At 41.4% G+C, this 16,888-nt stretch overlaps 1 protein-coding gene and 1 long non-coding RNA gene across 3 annotated transcripts in view; one reads left to right on the top strand and one right to left on the bottom strand.

Moving 5' to 3' along the window:
* Positions 1–4,631: 4,631 nt before the first annotated feature.
* Positions 4,632–15,726, bottom strand: LOC129692004 (alcohol dehydrogenase 1). Of its 2 annotated transcripts, XM_055628235.1 has the most exons (9): positions 15,630–15,726; positions 13,713–13,814; positions 13,143–13,281; positions 11,526–11,613; positions 11,215–11,434; positions 8,336–8,596; positions 6,387–6,522; positions 5,403–5,541; positions 4,632–4,796 (listed from the first exon to the last, which is right to left on the bottom strand). In XM_055628235.1, exons 1-9 carry the CDS (start codon positions 15,645–15,647, stop codon positions 4,772–4,774), a joined length of 1,128 nt encoding a protein of 375 aa, XP_055484210.1. In that variant the 5' UTR covers positions 15,648–15,726; the 3' UTR covers positions 4,632–4,771. The 2 variants fall into 2 exon arrangements, with proteins under 2 accessions (XP_055484210.1, XP_055484211.1); XM_055628236.1 differs by lacking the exon at positions 13,713–13,814 and having other exon boundaries at positions 15,630–15,722.
* Positions 13,207–16,888, top strand: part of LOC129692007 (uncharacterized) — a 72,479-nt gene continuing 68,797 nt past the window's right edge. Inside the window, exon 1 of the long non-coding RNA XR_008722592.1 lies at positions 13,207–13,317. This is a non-coding gene — a long non-coding RNA (uncharacterized LOC129692007). The remainder of the gene's footprint in view (positions 13,318–16,888) is intronic.

Raw genomic sequence — 16,888 nt, 5'->3', positions numbered from 1 at the left:
CTCCCTTGGGGGGTGGGGAGGCCAAAGAGCCAGTCATTGAGTTCCTGTTAGAAATAGTCCTTGTTCCCCTCACTATGGGAAACCAATTGGTTACTGAGCTACCACAGGCTACATCTGAGCAGAGGTTCTAGGTTACATTCATACATGGTCCTTGGTTGCATGTCAGTCTCAGAAAAGACCCTGTGCCTAGATATCTTTGGGCCTTGTGGAGCTCCTATCCTTTCCTCATCAGACTAACTCCCCTTCTTTCTTATGATTCCCTGTACTCTGCCAAAGGTTTGGTCATGAGTCTTTGCTTTGAAAACACTGCTAGTTAGAGTCTTTCAAATGCGCTCAGTAGACTCCTGTCATATGTTCAATGCGCATCCCATCTTTAAGACCACTTTTAAATAGTAAGAAAAATCTTCAGGGAGGAAAGAGAGAGTGAAGCTTTTCAATGATGCAAAGGAGACTGGTCGGAGGAGGTGCAGCTGTCACGTGGGATAAGGTGAAGAAGAATTTGAGGGAGCAATGCTACTTTCTAATTCAACTTAAAATGGAAAAGATTATGAAAGCCTAATATTCAGAGAGTTCTATATTCCGCATAAATGTGAAATTATCTCTACTTTGAATATTCACATAAAGGGTTTTAAAAGACACGATTCAACCAACAATTTTTAGTTAGAAAAATGTAGTCAGAGTGCTCTATTTTCAAGCGAGATCAGAGATTTCTTTCCCACAAGGATGACAAAGAGGATACTTCAGTCAACCTGGTAACAAAATCTTTCTGGAAGTTAAAAAGCAACAAATCAAGCAATCCAATTAAAAATTTGGGGTACGGATCTAAACAGAGAATTCTCTGTAGCAGAATATAGAATAGTAGAGAAACACTTAAAGAGATGCTCAACATCCTTAGCTATCAGGGAGATACAAATCAAAATGACCCTGAGATTTCACCTTATACTCATCAGAATGGCTAAAATAAAAAACTCGAGTGATAACACATGCTGGAGAGGTTGTGGAGAAAGGGGAACCCTCCTCCATTGCTGGTGGCATGTAAACTGGTACAACCACTTTAGAAATCAGACAATTAGGAATAGCATTTCCTCAAGATCCAGCTATAGCACTCCCAGGCATATATCTAAAAGATGCTCAAGTACACAACAAGGACATTTTGCTCAAAATGTTTGTAGCAGCTTTATTTATAATAGCCAGAATCTGGAAACACCCCAGATGTTCATCAACAAAGGGATGGATACAGAAATTGTGGTACTTTTACACAATGGAATACTACTCAGCAATCAAAAACAAGGAAATCATAAAATTTTCAGGCAAATGGCAGGATCTAGAAAAGATCATTCTGAGTGAAGTATCCCAGAAGAAGAAAGACACACATGGTATATACTCACTTATATAGACCTATAAGATAGGATAAACATACTGAAATTTATACACATAAAGAAGATAAAGAAAGAGGACCTAGGGTAAGATGATCAATCCTCACTTAGAAAGACAAATCGGATGGACATTGGAAGCAAGAGAAAACAAGTAATAGGACAGGAGCATACCACAGAGGGCCTCTGAAAGACTCTACCTAGCAGTGTACCAAAGCAGATACTGAGACTCATATCCAAACTTTCAGCAGAGTTTAGGGAATCATATGAAAGAAGGGGGAGTTAGTATGACCTGGAGAGGACAGGAGCTCCACAAGGACCAAATATATCTGGGCACAGGGGTCTTTTATGAGACTGTTTCTCCAACCAGGGACAATATATGGATATAACCTAGAACCCCTGCTTGGATGTAGCCCATGGCAGCTCAGTATACAAGTGGGTACCCTAGTAAGAGGAACAGGGACTATTTCTGACATGAACCCAATGGCTGGCTCTTTGACCTCCCCTCCTCCCCCCAGGGAGGAGCAGCCCTGCTAGGCTACAGAGGAGGATTTTGCAGCCAGTCCTGAAGATACCTGATAAACCAGGGTCAGATGAAAGGGGAGGAGGTCCTCCCCTATCAGTAGACTTGGAAAGGGGCAGGAAGGAGATGAGGGAGGGAAGGTGGGATTGGGAGGGAATGAGGGAACAAGATACAAAGTTAATAAACTGTAACTAATATTTAAAAAATTAAAAATTAAAAAATTAAAAAAAACCAAAATCTTTCTGATTCTTAGTTCTGCATTTGGTTTAGACAATTCCACTTGAAAAGTCCATGTTTATTTAAATTTATTAAGTTCATTGCCAACTGAATTGTTTCTGCTTCTAGTTGCTTCTTTCTGCCACACTTTCTGTTGATGAAGGCTTTGCTTCCCTCTGGTTTTATACTATTCCAATTTTTGGAAGTTTCAAAAGGAGAACTTTATTTTCAAAGTTATTTCTTAATATTTTCTTCCCATTTTCTCTGCAGTGTGGCATCACCTATATAACATTTATTATTTATACTCACTAAGAATCTCTTTGTTTCAAAACTGTTTTTATATTACCTTAAGACATTTAGATATCTGTTAGTTGCTGGTATCTGTGTGAGAAGTGTTTTTAAACATAGTTAGAGGAGAATTAGCTGGTGAGAGGCCATGGAGATGGGTCAGTTGGTAAAGTCTTACCTCTGCAAGGATGAGGACTTGGGTTCAGATTCCCAGCACCAATGTAAATGTTTCATGGGGGCGGGGGTGATGGAAACAGATCCCTGCACCCCGTGTGTGTGTGTGTGTGTGTGTGTGTGTGTGTGTGTGTGTGTGTCTGTCTGTGTGTCTGTGCACGCACCCACATAAACATGCATGTGCTGGCTGGTTTGTTTCAACTAGACACAAGCTAGAGTCATTTGGGAAGAGGGATTCTTGACTGAGAAAATGCCTCCATAAGACTGGCCTACAGGCAAGTCTGTAGGAAAGTTTCTTAATTAGCAATTGATGTAGGAAGTCCAGCCCATTGTGGGTGGTGCTGTACCTAGGCTGGTGGTCCTGGGTGCTGTAGAAAGCCAACTCAGTAAGTCACGGTGAGCAAGCCAGGAAGACGCATTCCTTCATGGTCTCCACTTCAGTCTGCTTCCAGGTTCCTGCACTGTTTGAGCTCCTGCCCTGACTTGTCTCAGTGATGGATGGTGAAGTGGAACTGTAGGTTCACCGAGCTGCTTTTGGTAATGGTGTTTGATCACAGCGGAAACCCTGACTAAGATAATAACATGTATGTGTGTAGCAACAATAATCAAAGAGGAGCCCGGGGGAGAAGAGAACGTGGGAGGAGTTAGAGGGTGAGGGCTGGGTGGGAGTGACAGAGACAGCGTCCATGTGTCAGTGTGTGAGGCTACGCAATGCTGACCTCTGACTTCACGTGCACACACGTGCATGTGTGCCCTCCAACCCCCACACGTGAGTTATCTGGTGATCTGTCTGACCTGCTTTGCCAGTTAAAGTTACCGTGTTACCGCCATGCTGGATGCTTGAAGGAGCAGGCTGAGGTGCAGAAACCAAGTCTTTCTCTCTAAGGTTTCTCTTGTGAGATATTGAGAAATCTCCGGGTTCTCCTGCTAGCTAAAGCAGGGCCACAGGGACTGTTTGCTGACCCTGAGTCCCAGGTAAATGAAATGAGCCTGCCAAGTCCAAGTACCTGTTCATACAGCTGCACAGACAGCTTCTCAGACCCACATACCTGTTCACACGGGTGAACATGCATACATCTTCTCAGATCCGCACACCTGTGCACACAGGTCACAAACAGCTTCTCAAGTCCACATAGCTATCCGTACAGGCGCACATGATCTCCAGATTGCACAAACTTGTTCATACAAGGGTGCATATGTCTTCTCAGAAGAGCATTTGACCCTAGCTAAACTTCCCCCATTTTACTATTATACTTATCTCACTTATCACTTTCTCTTTTTATGCAATGATATACTTCTTGAATATTGTTAGATATTTGGCAGTGTTTAAAGTATCTGGATAAAGCTATTACTTTAATATTTAAAGGGAATCCTCATTAATGGTTATAGCAGCATGAAGGTAACAGAATGACTGATCTGTGGAAGTAAGAGATTATTAAATGTGAGTTTGCTCCATCTTCAACTCTGGAGTGATGTTCTCAGAACTGTAGCCTGGCTGTCTATCCTACAGCTTCCAATTGACTTGCTAAACACCACAAGCATAACCTGATGCCCATGGCTACCCCCCCCTCCATGCCACTGTTTCTGGAGGTGTTGAGTCATTATTTCAGACTCAGTTTTTTTTTTTAAGGGAACAACTGCATATTCATTGTTTACAAAATAGCATAAAAGCAGAATGCAGATGTGTGATGTTTCCTTTTGGTTACTAAGACAGAGATTCTCCAGCTGCCAACCCAGGCCTCTCCCTTGGCAAGCTGTGGTTTTTGCCCCACACTCAGACATTTCATGAAGAAAGTACAGACTGTGGAGAGGGGTGTGACTGAGCATGCAGGTCATCCTGGGTGTTGGGGTAGAAAGAGCTATGTGCTCTACTGAGTTTCATAACTGAGGATTCCAAAGAAAAAAGAATGTAAGATGTCACAGGAGACAGTGTCCGCAGTAGGAAAGATGCTCCAAGTCAGTCAAATAAGGATGGATTGGTACCTAGTACCCCATCTGAAGTGTGATAGCTCTTATAAACATGTGCTTGAAAACTGCCTGATAGAAAATTCAACGTCTTGTGGAAAGATTATTCAAGTACTTTATTGACTGTGTCTGTAAAGAATAGAAGTAAGGCTGTGACGTGGCTGGTGCTGTGATCTGGTGGGGTGGGGTGGAGAGGTCAGAAACTGGTGCATGGGAAAGTATCAACATGATCTCAGAACGTCAGAACGGTACGGATGCTGAAATACAAAATATAAGACATTGTTTTCATTTTCCCTAATTCACAGTCCCCATGTGAGTGAGTAAATCGTGTGTTAAAAGTCTCAGTGAAAATCCATCTGCGTTCCCAAGTATCCCATGTCCACCCTTGTCACCAAGGTCAAGTCCATAAATGCATGATCCACCTTTTTCTGATCTCTCTTGCATTCTCTCCAACTCTAAACTCACATAACATTCTAATACCACTGCCATTTAGATTTTGGTTCTAGTTTGGTATTCTTAAATAATATTGAAAGCCTGCATGCCTCATGTAAGAAACATAACAGTGCAATAACGGCATTTCCTTTTTGTTATTTGCCATGTACTTTATAGAAGCGTGAAGGCAGTATTATCCCATTTAAACTTCATTATATACAGCAACACTCTAAGGTAGGTTATCATATTTTGTCCATTTTGGAAACTGTGAAAACTGAGGCTTGGGTTTGTAATTGCCCTAGGTCATACATCCTGTGTGCAGAGCCTGAAGTGGTGACAGAAGCCAGGCCCTCCATCTTTGTTCTTGTCCCATTTCTCCTTCGTTGCCTGCTAGCCAATTCCTCTACTATAAACATAACCTCAAAGCTTACCTCTTTCCAGCACGAAGCAGGTCAAATGCTTCATTTATTTTTTCAAAAGGTAGAACATGGGTAATTAATGGTTCCAGTGGAAACTTCTTCGCCATAAAATCACTCACGAGTTTAGGGACAGAATCTTTACTTTTAAAGCCTGAAAGGAGAGCGGTATCACCCTCTGATCCAGCCAGGGGGCAGGCACCATAGTCTATGGATTGCATGTCAGACACAGAGGCCCAACCCGTCCTGCATCGCATTAACATTTTTATAGTATGCCGCCCTGATAACCCAGGATTCCTGGCTAATGAAGGTAGCTGATTCGTTCTTTCATACAGAAATTATTCTGCAGATGTTTATACCCAAAGTGAGGAAGCTGTCCAATTTAGGTAATGAGTATAGGCAAAAACTACTGCCTTGGATTTCCTGTGTCCTGGGAGGTACTTTGGGGCCTCACAAAGACACAAATAGAAGGAGCCAGAAAGGTCCTGGGAAGCTTGTCTTGGGGCTCTCTGCTTAGTTCTTGCTCAGGTAAGACAGTAATTTTCATGTTTCTAACCCATGTTGCCTTCTAAAATCTGGCCATTTCTGTTATAAAAGGAAAGGAATTCTGAAATAATTTAAGAATTTAATCCTTAAAGCTGAGGAGATGCCCCAGTCAATAAAGTTCTTAGACTTGAGTTTGATCTTCAGAATATAATACAAAACAAAATAAAATGGAACAACAACCAACCAACCAACCAACCAAGCAAACAGCTGATTTGGTGGTGGGAATGCTTGTACTTCCAGGTCTGGAGAAGGAAACTAGCAGATTTCAGCCGGCAAGACTAGACTAACCAGTGAGCCACAGGCCATTGTGACACCCTGTCTCAAAGGGCAAGGCAGAGAGCACCCAAGTAATGACATATTCCCCGGCCTCCACACACACATGCCCACCCATCCACACCCACCTTGACATGCGCGAACAGACTCAGGGTTTGATCCTTAGCTGTAAGCACATACCACCAAATATTGCTCCTTTCCAGGTACGTCCCAGCAACAGCAACATGGGGTTCATCGAGAGGCTTTGGGAGTTCGGAGGCACCCCTACAATGACACTTACACCACACGCTTCATGGCAGCTTAACAGGGCAGAAGTCTGGAATAAAAAGGAGTATTTAAAGTAGATCCTTTCGCAGTCTCTACTCACAACGCACAGTTACATGCAATATGAAGAAAAGGGCAGAAGATATTTTTTTGAATGAAACAGTGAACGAATTAATTTATCTATGCGTAATTCTTCCTTGTAAACCAAGAACGAAGCAAGCATCATTGTGCGCATGTAAACCTGGGTATTCAAAGGTGAATATTGTTTCCCTATCACATAACTCTCAGGCAATCGATGAGTCAGTTAACTCACTTTTCATTTATCTGTTAAGTACAATTTTAAAACTAGTACTCTGAGCCAGAAGCTTTGAAGGTGAAGAAGATGTAATGATGACATCATCAAAAATTGTCTCTCGTCCATTTGTCAAACTCGATTTTAAAAAGTCCCTGCTCTAGTGCTTATATCCAGAACAGGCATGTTTTAAGTGGTTATTCATTGGCTCTACATTATTCTCATAGTTACATTATGTAAACACCCAGGAAGTTTTTGCCTTCCAATAGGTGTTTTTGCTGCTGTTGTTTTAAACACATTCTATAGTAGAATGATTTAGAATCCTTGAAGATGACTGGTCTGACATTTGGAAAGCCAGATGTCCTCTGAACATGTGGCTGTCAGACTTTTGGATGTCCAAATCAACTGACAACCTAGCTTAAGATCAACAAACAGAGAAAAACTTCAAGCGAATCACAGCAGAGCTATGGTGCTGGGAAAAGCCGGGACCCTGAGCTTGGAAGGACCCTCCATGCAAAGAGGAGGTGCCATCTCTCTTGGATCATCTATCATCTATGGCATCTTCTCTCAGTTCAAGGCCGAGAAAAACATGACTCTTGGTACCACACCCATTTTCTATCACCAGCTCCGCTGAGACTTTCTGGCGAACCTCAATAATGGTGATCTGTCAGGTCTCTGGGGATATTTTCAGTAGAATTCTAGGGGTCTTTGGTTAGGTGAGATGTAACCGGAGAAGTATCCTTTAGCGAAGGATGACATTTGCAACTATTCAAACGAAATCGTGTGCATTCCAAAACTCACAAGCACTGTCAGCTTGACAATAGTATTTCTTATCATTTTCCCCAGTGGGCCTTAAATGAGCACTTACCACATGGCAGGCGGCTTCGTGATGAGTATTTTATATGCACTATCCCATGTAAATCGTAAAGAATCCTACAAAATGTATCTCTTACATTTAGGGGGTGTGGCTGTTAATTCTTTTAAAAAAGAATTAATTCTTTTTAAAAAGGTATTTACTCCAACATGTAGGTCTGGGTGCTGGTGGCTGCTGCCCAGCACTGTGCTAGCTCTGAGATGAGAGATGTGTTAAAGCAGCCACGCCTCTCTACGTGTTTTACGTTAATAAAATAATACTTGGCCCCAAGCTTTCCGTTATTCCCTTTGGCCATAAGATGGTACTTAAAAACACTTTTCAGAATATTTAATTTTAACTATTAAATAATATTAAGAATGTGGGAGAAAAGCACATTGATTCATTTAAGGCCAGGGTTTGTATTTAAATTTGCTTGATAAAATGATTTTATTTTATTTTTTTACTGAGAATCATTAAGTTAATTTACAGTGTCTTATTTAAAAGCTTTCCTTCGTTAAAGGAGGATTATTACTTAAGAAAAGTCTGTAGAACTGACAAGATGAAAGGTTTATCATAACAGTGAATCAAGCAATCTGAATGGGAAAAAGGAGATGGCAAATTACCATTTAAAAAAAAGCTTTCTGCATGAGATTTTCATTTTGCTGTCTAGAGATTATTCTAGATGGTGGGACAGCTCTCAAGGCATTCCACAGTACATACCATGGTGTCAAGATGGCCGATGACTTCAAACGAAAAGTCCACCCCTCCATCAGTCATTTCCTGGAGCACTTCATGGATGGGTTTGCTGTAGTCCTGAGGGTTGACACACTCAGTCGCACCCAGCTCTTTGGCCTTCGCAAACTTGTCTTTGTTGATGTCCACAGCGATGATCCTGGATGCTCCTGCTGTTTTACAGCCAATGATGACGGACAGGCCAACACCTCCCAGGCCAAACACGGCGCAAGTGGAGCCTGGGGTCACCTACATTTTCAGAAAATGCAGAAATGGACAGAACAGTGACTGCTAGGAAGTGCTCTGCACTGCACAGCTCTATCATGGCTACTCAGGTTTCATTCCATTGGCTGGCAAACCCTCTTCTGCTTATGGATGCCCAAAGCAGTACTCATTGGTTTTCACACTTTGCTATATATTAGACATAGTTTTTTGTTTAATCTCAGGATTCAGTAGCAGCTTCTAACAATTAAATTGGAGTCTCTGCCGGTAGAACCTCATTCCTAATCCATTGGGACACTCAAGTTGAGACCAACTACACTGGATGATCTTTCCATTCTAAACAGAAATTACTCTAATCTTTAAGAGCCTCACAACAGCATCTTACACATGCACAGAAGCAATTTGAATTAGTGAAACAGTTGCTCAAGGTTATTCCAGGAGACTAAAAAGTAATCCAACTGCCCTTCAATAAATAACTCTTCTCTTGGTTCACTAACTTTCAGTAGTAACTTTCACAGTTAGGGTGCTGAGGTCAGAAGTTGGCTGGGCAGCATTCAGAAGTCGTCCCTGGCTTAAAGCAACAGGAAAGTGGACAGGAAACTTTAAGAAAATAGGACATGTGACCAATGTAATCTTTGTGGGACTTTAAGCCTGAATTTTTAAAGCAAATGAAAAAACACTTCTGCAAAAGCGGGTCTGTATTTTAATAATGATTGAAACCCATGACCACAAGTACCCTTGGCTTGCAAATAGGCTTGAGACAGATAAGCAACTGCACAGGCACTTAACTGCAATCAGGACCAAAAAGCCACAAAAGCCATAAGGCAGGGTCATTACTTTGATTGTTTCAGGTCTTCTTAGTAAACCCCACCATATGTCCCCCTATTATTCACCCATCAAATGTTCTTAAATGCTATGGGGCGCACCACCACTTTCTACTTTGCCTTAAAAAAAATGCAAGGCCTGTTATGGTGATTGCAGTGATGGCCATTATGTATTCTAGTTTCAGACTCAGCAGATCATTTGATAGTTGTTCTAGTCTCTCTACTAGCCAGCAATAAAACTGTAGACAAATAGCTTTATGATTCTGGATCTTAATTTTCATAAAGTGAAATACACTACTAGATTTTTCAACTATTGGGAAGAAAATTAAGTTTAAAGTTACTGCCTAAAATGTATCACTTATAGTGTGTGTGTGTGTGTGTGTGTGTGTGTGTGTGTGTGTGTGTGTGTGTAGTTTTGCTTGTAGTGATGAGGTCTCAAATATAATAAATTCTCTCGTGTCTTCTAGGATCCTCTCAGTCGTGGCCATGCTACAGGTATACAAAGTAAGGCTGGGAGGAGGCAAGCTGCTTGCTTTTTGGCTATGTCAGAACCTGACAGAACCCGTCGTGACTAATGAGTAGGGTTTCTTTCCAGCTGTAGAATGAGTGACTACGTCAGTTCCAGCTCTAAAATTTGGTAGTCATATAGAAAATACAGAATATAATTATTGAACATAAAATATTTACTTTTCCTTAATTCAGTATCAGCAACTTTTTCACTTGTAAAAAAAAAAAAAAAAAAAACAGGTGAATTTTCTGCATGCTTTCAAATTCCTTCTGGTGTTATTTTTCTATTAATAATTTAATCAAAACCATCAATCTATGGAAATGATTTAGGAGAAACCTAGAGTAAGAGATTGATGTTTTAAGGATCTACTAACAAACTAGCTTAGGAAATGTTAGGTCCCACAGAGTGGAGTTTAGCTAACAGTGTCCTATCTCCAGTGTGAGTCCAGGATGAGCAGCATCCTAAGCAGCCTTGTCAGGAGCGATAGGAAAGGGTGTGCCTCAGACTTCATTGACGTTTTGGTTTGCTGGGGAAATGTTTCTCTTAAAGTTTGTTCATAATCCCGGTCACAAAAGGAGACAGCCATGGCCCACAGGTTCTTCTGCTTGTTAAAGAACATGCCTCCATCAGGCAGGCAGCTCAGAGAGGCTGCACCAGGTCACAGTGCCATCAAGTTCTGGTCTACCATTAAGCCTTCATTTTCTTATCAGGAAAATTCCACTGGGGAGGCAGGATGGCTCTAGGTAACGATACTGGTCTACAAAAACAAACAAACACACACACACACACACACACACACACAAAAACCAAACCAAAACCAAAACCAAAACCAAAAACAAACCCCAAACCAAAAACAACTTGTGACAATATCTCTGCAGAACAAATCTCCCCACTTTGACTTGCTGTATAGATAACAGTAATGACATCTCCACTTTATAAAGTCTCCCATTTGTCCAAAATGGCTAAGCTTGTTAGTTCCTGTCCCTTTAAAACAATTTAATTGCTCAGTGTATTTGGAGCTGGAATATAACAAATTTGCAGACAACAGCATGCAAGCTTCAGATAACTTCTATGGGAGGCCATTTTCTCCTTGGACCCTCCCCAGAACTGGATGCATACTATCTTGAAGCTTTTCTCTGCTCTTCATGAGCGTGTGGAGTGAATTCTCACTGTGGTTGGAGAGGCTTATTTTTCTTCTACAAAAAAAAAAAAAAAAAAAAAAAGACACCCTCGGATGCTTGTGAGAAATTGCTTCCCCTTTGGCATCAATAATACGCACCAAAGCTTGTGCCATGGGCCACAGTCCATCCTACCTTGGCAACCTTGACAGCAGAGCCGTAACCAGTTGAGAACCCACAGCCGATGAGGCAGACCTTCTCCAGGGGTGAAGCCCCATCTATCCTTGCCACTGCAATTTCATCTACCACCGTGTACTGGGAGAAGGTGCTGGTGCTGATGAAGTTATGGATGGGCTTCCCCCTGCAGGAGAACCTGGTGGTGCCATCACGCAAAGTCCCCTGAGGCGTTTTCAAGCTGCACATCAAAACACAGGCATACAAAGGTCGTGAGACAGAAGAAAACCAGTGTGCAACCCAATTGTGCGAGAAGACAATAAGAAACCTACTCGTTCTGCAGGCAAAGGTTGCTTTCCGGGTGCTTGCAGATCTTACATTTTCCACACTGGGGAGAAAAGAGCGGAATGACTTTATCGCCTGGAGGAAGAACAACAAAATAGGTTAAATGTCTATCCAGGAATTACGAAAGCAAGAACTTGAAGCTTACACGTAGAGACGTGTGTCTTCAAAAAGTCTCCAAGAGATAGGACCCATCCATGCTATGTCCTAGGTCATCGCCTCCCAGCCTAAAGATTCCCAAAGAGAAAAAGAAAAGGTAAAACCAGCCATTTCCCCATGGATCAGCAGTTAACATTTGTTGTGTGCCTCAGTTTCTCTTGTAGAAACTTTGCACGTATTATCCTAAGCAAACCTTGAATATTCTCACTGCTGAGTGTAAATGTATACTTCGCTTGCAGGCAAGCTGCTACCTTCCTAGTAGATGCTGGAGATATCTGATATCTTGTATAATAGTTACAATAATACTAAAATAAAAGACACAACATAAGAAATATTTTATAATCAAAACAAAACAAATTAAACTTGATCATAGGATGAAATTGAAGTGAGAATTTTGATAGCTCTTTTTTTTTTGCTTTTTAAAAAGATTTGTTTTGCTTTTCATGTGCACATGAGAGCAGCTCTGTGTTCATTTCGCTTGTGTGTGTGTGGCCTTGGAGGCCAGCAGAGGGTGTTGTGTCCCCGGGAGCTGGAGGTACAGGTGGTTGTAACTCCATAATTTAGTGCTCCAGAAGAACAGGGTGTGCCCTTAACCACTGAATCAACACCCCACCGCCTAGTTTTTGGCCTTTCAAAGTGATTGTGATTCTCCATTTATTAAATGATTGCTTAAAAATAATTTCAGTTATTTTTTGAAAAGCATAATAAAAATGTGGCAAAGAAGTCACAGATTGATCTGGAAATTTAAGTTCTTAAGAATGAATTAGATATCTTCTCTAGGAAATAAAAAGTGATTTTTCTGTTTTTTTTTTTTTTTAGAAAATTATTTATGAATTATCCATTTTTCTGCTATAGAAAAAGCAATCTGAGAGGTAAAGGTGTCATTTTACCGCTAGTTGTTTTTCCGGCTAAAGAAAGCAATAAAAGCTTAACTCAGACCAGACTAGGTCTTTTCTTATTCTCTTCTTACAGTTCAGCTGTTTAGGTGAGAAGTCTGACTCAATTAGTTAAAGCTATCATTTTGGAGATGAACATACTTTTCGGTTTTAAATTGTACCTATGTTTTTGGATTGAAAAAAAAAAAGGCTTGGGGCATTATGTTCTATGGCTAAAATTGACGTGGGGTGACACTGTGGAAAATCTATTTTCACTTGCCCTTGACCTCTGAAAACATAAAAAGCTAAAAACATGAGCAAAGTGATAAGCATTGTGCAACCTACCGCTTTCAGCCACAATTAAAGATATTAAAGAAAGGTCTTTGCGATTGGAGGCCTTTGCCCATGCTTTTCCTATAGCGTTTCCTCTTATCGTATCTTATTTTTTTATATTCAAAAGGAAGCGCGTATAGGAGAAGAGGAAGCCATCAGGTTGACAGTGTGGTTCAGCCGCCGAGATCCTGGAAGCGAGGCACGCACTTGATTCTCTAAGCTCAGCCCGGGGTTCTGTACCTGGTTTTACAGAAGTCACCCCTTCTCCGATGCTCTCCACAATCCCAGCTCCCTCGTGGCCTAGAACTGCAGGAAGAGGTGTGACCAGGCATCCACTAATCACGTGATCGTCAGAGCGGCAGACTCCTGTGGCCACCATCTAGAGATCGGAGATAAAGTTTAATCAGCCAAGTTCGTGAGTATGGGGCTTTCACACGCCTCTTCTCCTCAAACCCTGCTTCTGAGGAGCTTGCTAACCATCACTACTGCTTCGAAATTCCAAACATTATGGAAATAGAAATAGGAAATTAACCTCTAGAAATTACTTAGTATTAATTGGTTTTGGAATCAAGACGTGTAATCATTTCATAAACAAATACATGGCTAAAAACAATTCTGGGATTATGTTAAACATACTTTTCAGTCACGTCCAACTTTTGGCAATTGATATTGATAGCTTGCCTTAGAAACAAATGAATGCATTGTCAGGATCGGCATATTAAAGCATGTTAGTGTATTTCTGGAAGCAGCTGTGGAGTATTTTCTGAGTTTTCCAAACCTAACTTTTCAGAAACTGCGAAGGGGTATCACCTTAATGCGAACTTCATGCGCCTTGGGGGGTGCAACCTCGATGTCCTCGATGGAGAAGGGCTTGTGGGGCTCCCATAGCACTGCAGCTTTGCACTTGATCACCTGGAAGGTGAAGGGCTAATTCAGCTCCCACCAGATCACTGCAGTTGTGTCCTCTCCATTTTATACATGTGGCATCTGTCTCTGCCTTTTGCCCCCACCCCAACCCCCAGTAAGTGTTACACAGAAGCAGACACTTCTGATTTACAAAGAGTTAAAAATACCTTTTAAAACCTTGGGACATGATAGCCCAAGGTCAGGAAAATGTAACTAAATGTAGTACACCCCCATAAAGTAGCGCATGCGCTTACAAAGTTTCACTATGTTTTTTTTTTTTCTTGATGGTCACCTGTACTGTTCTCAAAAAGGTTGTTTAATTGCAATCATTGGGTATATGTTTAATGCTAAGTTACAACTGCTAACATATTTTTGAAGTGCTGGAGGCAGAACCCAGAACGTTGCGCATTCTAGGCAAGTACTCTGTCCCAGAGTTAACCCCCAGACTTTGGATTTTGGAGAAAATATTCCATAAGCAGCCCAGGCTGGCCTTGAGTTAGGGACCTTTCTGCTGGGCCTTTCTAGCCCTAGGATTTCAGGGATGTTCTACCATACCTGGCTACATTATTATTTTTGCTTTTCTAGGCAGTATAAACATAAACCAAAGAGCACAGCACTCTTACAGACCCTGTACCTAAAAACCTGGATTCCCAGTTCCCTCAATTCTTGTTTGATTGATACGGTTGGTTTATACTCTTGCTGTATGAACTCACTATTTCTTTCAACTTTTTCAGTCACTCTTTTTTCTTAACTATTTTTCTTTAAATATAATATGCCATAGTAAATATAATGAAAGAAAGAAAATAAAGTGAAATGGAAGTAAAAATGCTGGCAACTAGCCCCTTACATGATTCTCAACCCATCATTTCAGCATCGAATGTATCACACAGTGTATGCAGAAGCCTCTGAACTTCCAACACCCAGTTCTCACTGTTGGATTGAGCTGTTGGACTTTTGACCCACTCCTAAAATCGCCCCTGAGCCAACAGAAGCATGGGCTTTTAGAATTAAGCAAGTAGATAGCATGAATCAATTAATTATACTGCTGGCAGTCACTGTGTGGTACAGTAAACAGATAGAACAAGTTGTGGGAAACTTTGTATTATAATGTCTGCATCCTTAGCATTAACAAGTGAGTCAGTTGTTATTAGAATTAATTTTCTGTAAAATCTGAACAATTTTTTTTTAGCAGAGAAGAGACTGCTTATAGAAGTTTTGCAGAAATTTTGTGAGTAGTGCAGAGATGGATCCTTTCAAATCACAATTTACACAGTAATGTAATCTTACTGTGAATGATTCTAATGAGTTGAAATCAATCCACTCCTTGTCAGAAGTTTTACATAAACCAAAGAGTTACAGGGACCGTTAAAGGTTAAAGGTTACAGGGACCGTTCTACTAAGTTCCCCGAATCAAATTTCTGTTATGAAACACTTGTCGTATTTAACTTTTCTGTGTTCATAAAAAAAAGAAATATGATTACAAAGAATAACACATTATTGGTTTCTTAATGTAAATACAGACTTTCGATAAAAGACCTTTTGAAAACTTTCTCTTTACAAAGTAGTCACCCTTGACTTGGACTAGATCCCCTGTCCTGCAATGTTAACGTGGCAATAAGGAGGTTCACAGACCTAGCTTCTCTACACTCTGGTTAAAGACACTTAGTAGCAGGTCTAGCTGCACTGTAACCCAGTGTCTGCCCTGTCCTACAGAGCATGGTGCATGTTGCCCTTCAGTGCATGTTATTTCTAAATTAGAAACCTGCATCTTTTGTCCATATTAGGGAGAACACATTTCCCACCGTGAGATCTTGTTCTTACTTTTCCAGCTGTGCTCATGCTGTCTGTCCTCACTGCAGGGTAGGCAGGAAATTGATGGGTCCCGTAGGCTTCTTCCCCCCTCCAATGCACTGGGCCAAAGTTGCACACAAATTTTGTTTGCTGGGGTGTCAGCTGATTCCACATGTGATCCGGCCCTTTAAGACACACCCATCAGTTTATTCTTACTGGGAGTTAGGTTAAAACAGAGGGCACTGGCCTCTCAAGGAAATATTGCTCTGGGGATGTGTTTTGGGGCACATTTTGTTTTCATTAGATTTAACGCTGCTTCCTTTCTCTTTATCTCTCCTCTCTCAGTCCACTTTCCCCCTTTCTCTACTGTGCTCAGTCAGGTTAGAACACTGTTTTCCTTTGCCTACATAAAGCTGCAACTTAAAGTCCACAGGGTGCATAGTAAGGAGGAGAGGGGGGAGGCAGGACAGATGGAGTAGACAGACAGAGAGTTTCAGGGAAGGAAGGTTTGGGTCGCTGTTCTTCAAAGCAGAGAAGCACCTTCAGCCACAAAGGTGCTGAGGCCTGGTATTTCTGTTGCTCACACTGCTGGTCAGTGTTGCCTGAGAGCCTGGGTGGGCGTGGAGCTGGCCTGGGGGTGGCAGTCATGAGTAAGGGAAGGACTCCACTCCTGCCAAGAGATAGTGGTTATAACATGCCCTGTTCCTTCTAGCTCAGAGAACTTGGATATATCTAACTGCTCTTTGCCACAGTTTCCTTCTCTGTAGGACGAGGATGAATTAGAGTGTCACTTCAAACACTGAGGTGAATAAGTAAAACAATAAGTGCATGGCTTATTTTGGAGCCACGTATGTAGGCCACAGCTCAATGAATTATAGCTACAAGTGCCATCCATGAAGAGAAACTTACAACACACTGGGGGAGAAGGGGACACAGGTATGCATGTCAGCCATGTGGTTAGTGCTAGGAGAGAAAGGGTCATTCTGACTGTGGACTCAGAGGAGGCTTGGAGAGAGCATACACTTGAGTTAGTCTAAAGAATGGTTGTTTTGGCAAACAGGCTAAAAAGTCACTTAAGACATCTCCATTGTCCTTTGTTTAATGTCATGAGCTCGGGAACAAGACCATGCATTTGATTTTTATTGCATTTCAAGTCTTCTACCAACTACGGTGGGTCACAGTATATACCAGCATATACTTAATTAAACATAGGTTGTCAACGCCTATGCATAAGCACGCAATGCACAGGTCTCTAGGGTTATGAAAGAAACAATAATTACTTTTGTTGT

This window comes from Psammomys obesus, unplaced genomic scaffold, assembly GCF_907164565.1.
Source record: "Psammomys obesus unplaced genomic scaffold, mPsaObe1.curated_primary_1811, whole genome shotgun sequence".
NCBI lineage: Eukaryota > Metazoa > Chordata > Mammalia > Rodentia > Muridae > Psammomys > Psammomys obesus.
Note: the sequence above shows the minus strand (reverse complement) of the source record. Positions and strands in the feature narration are given on the sequence as shown.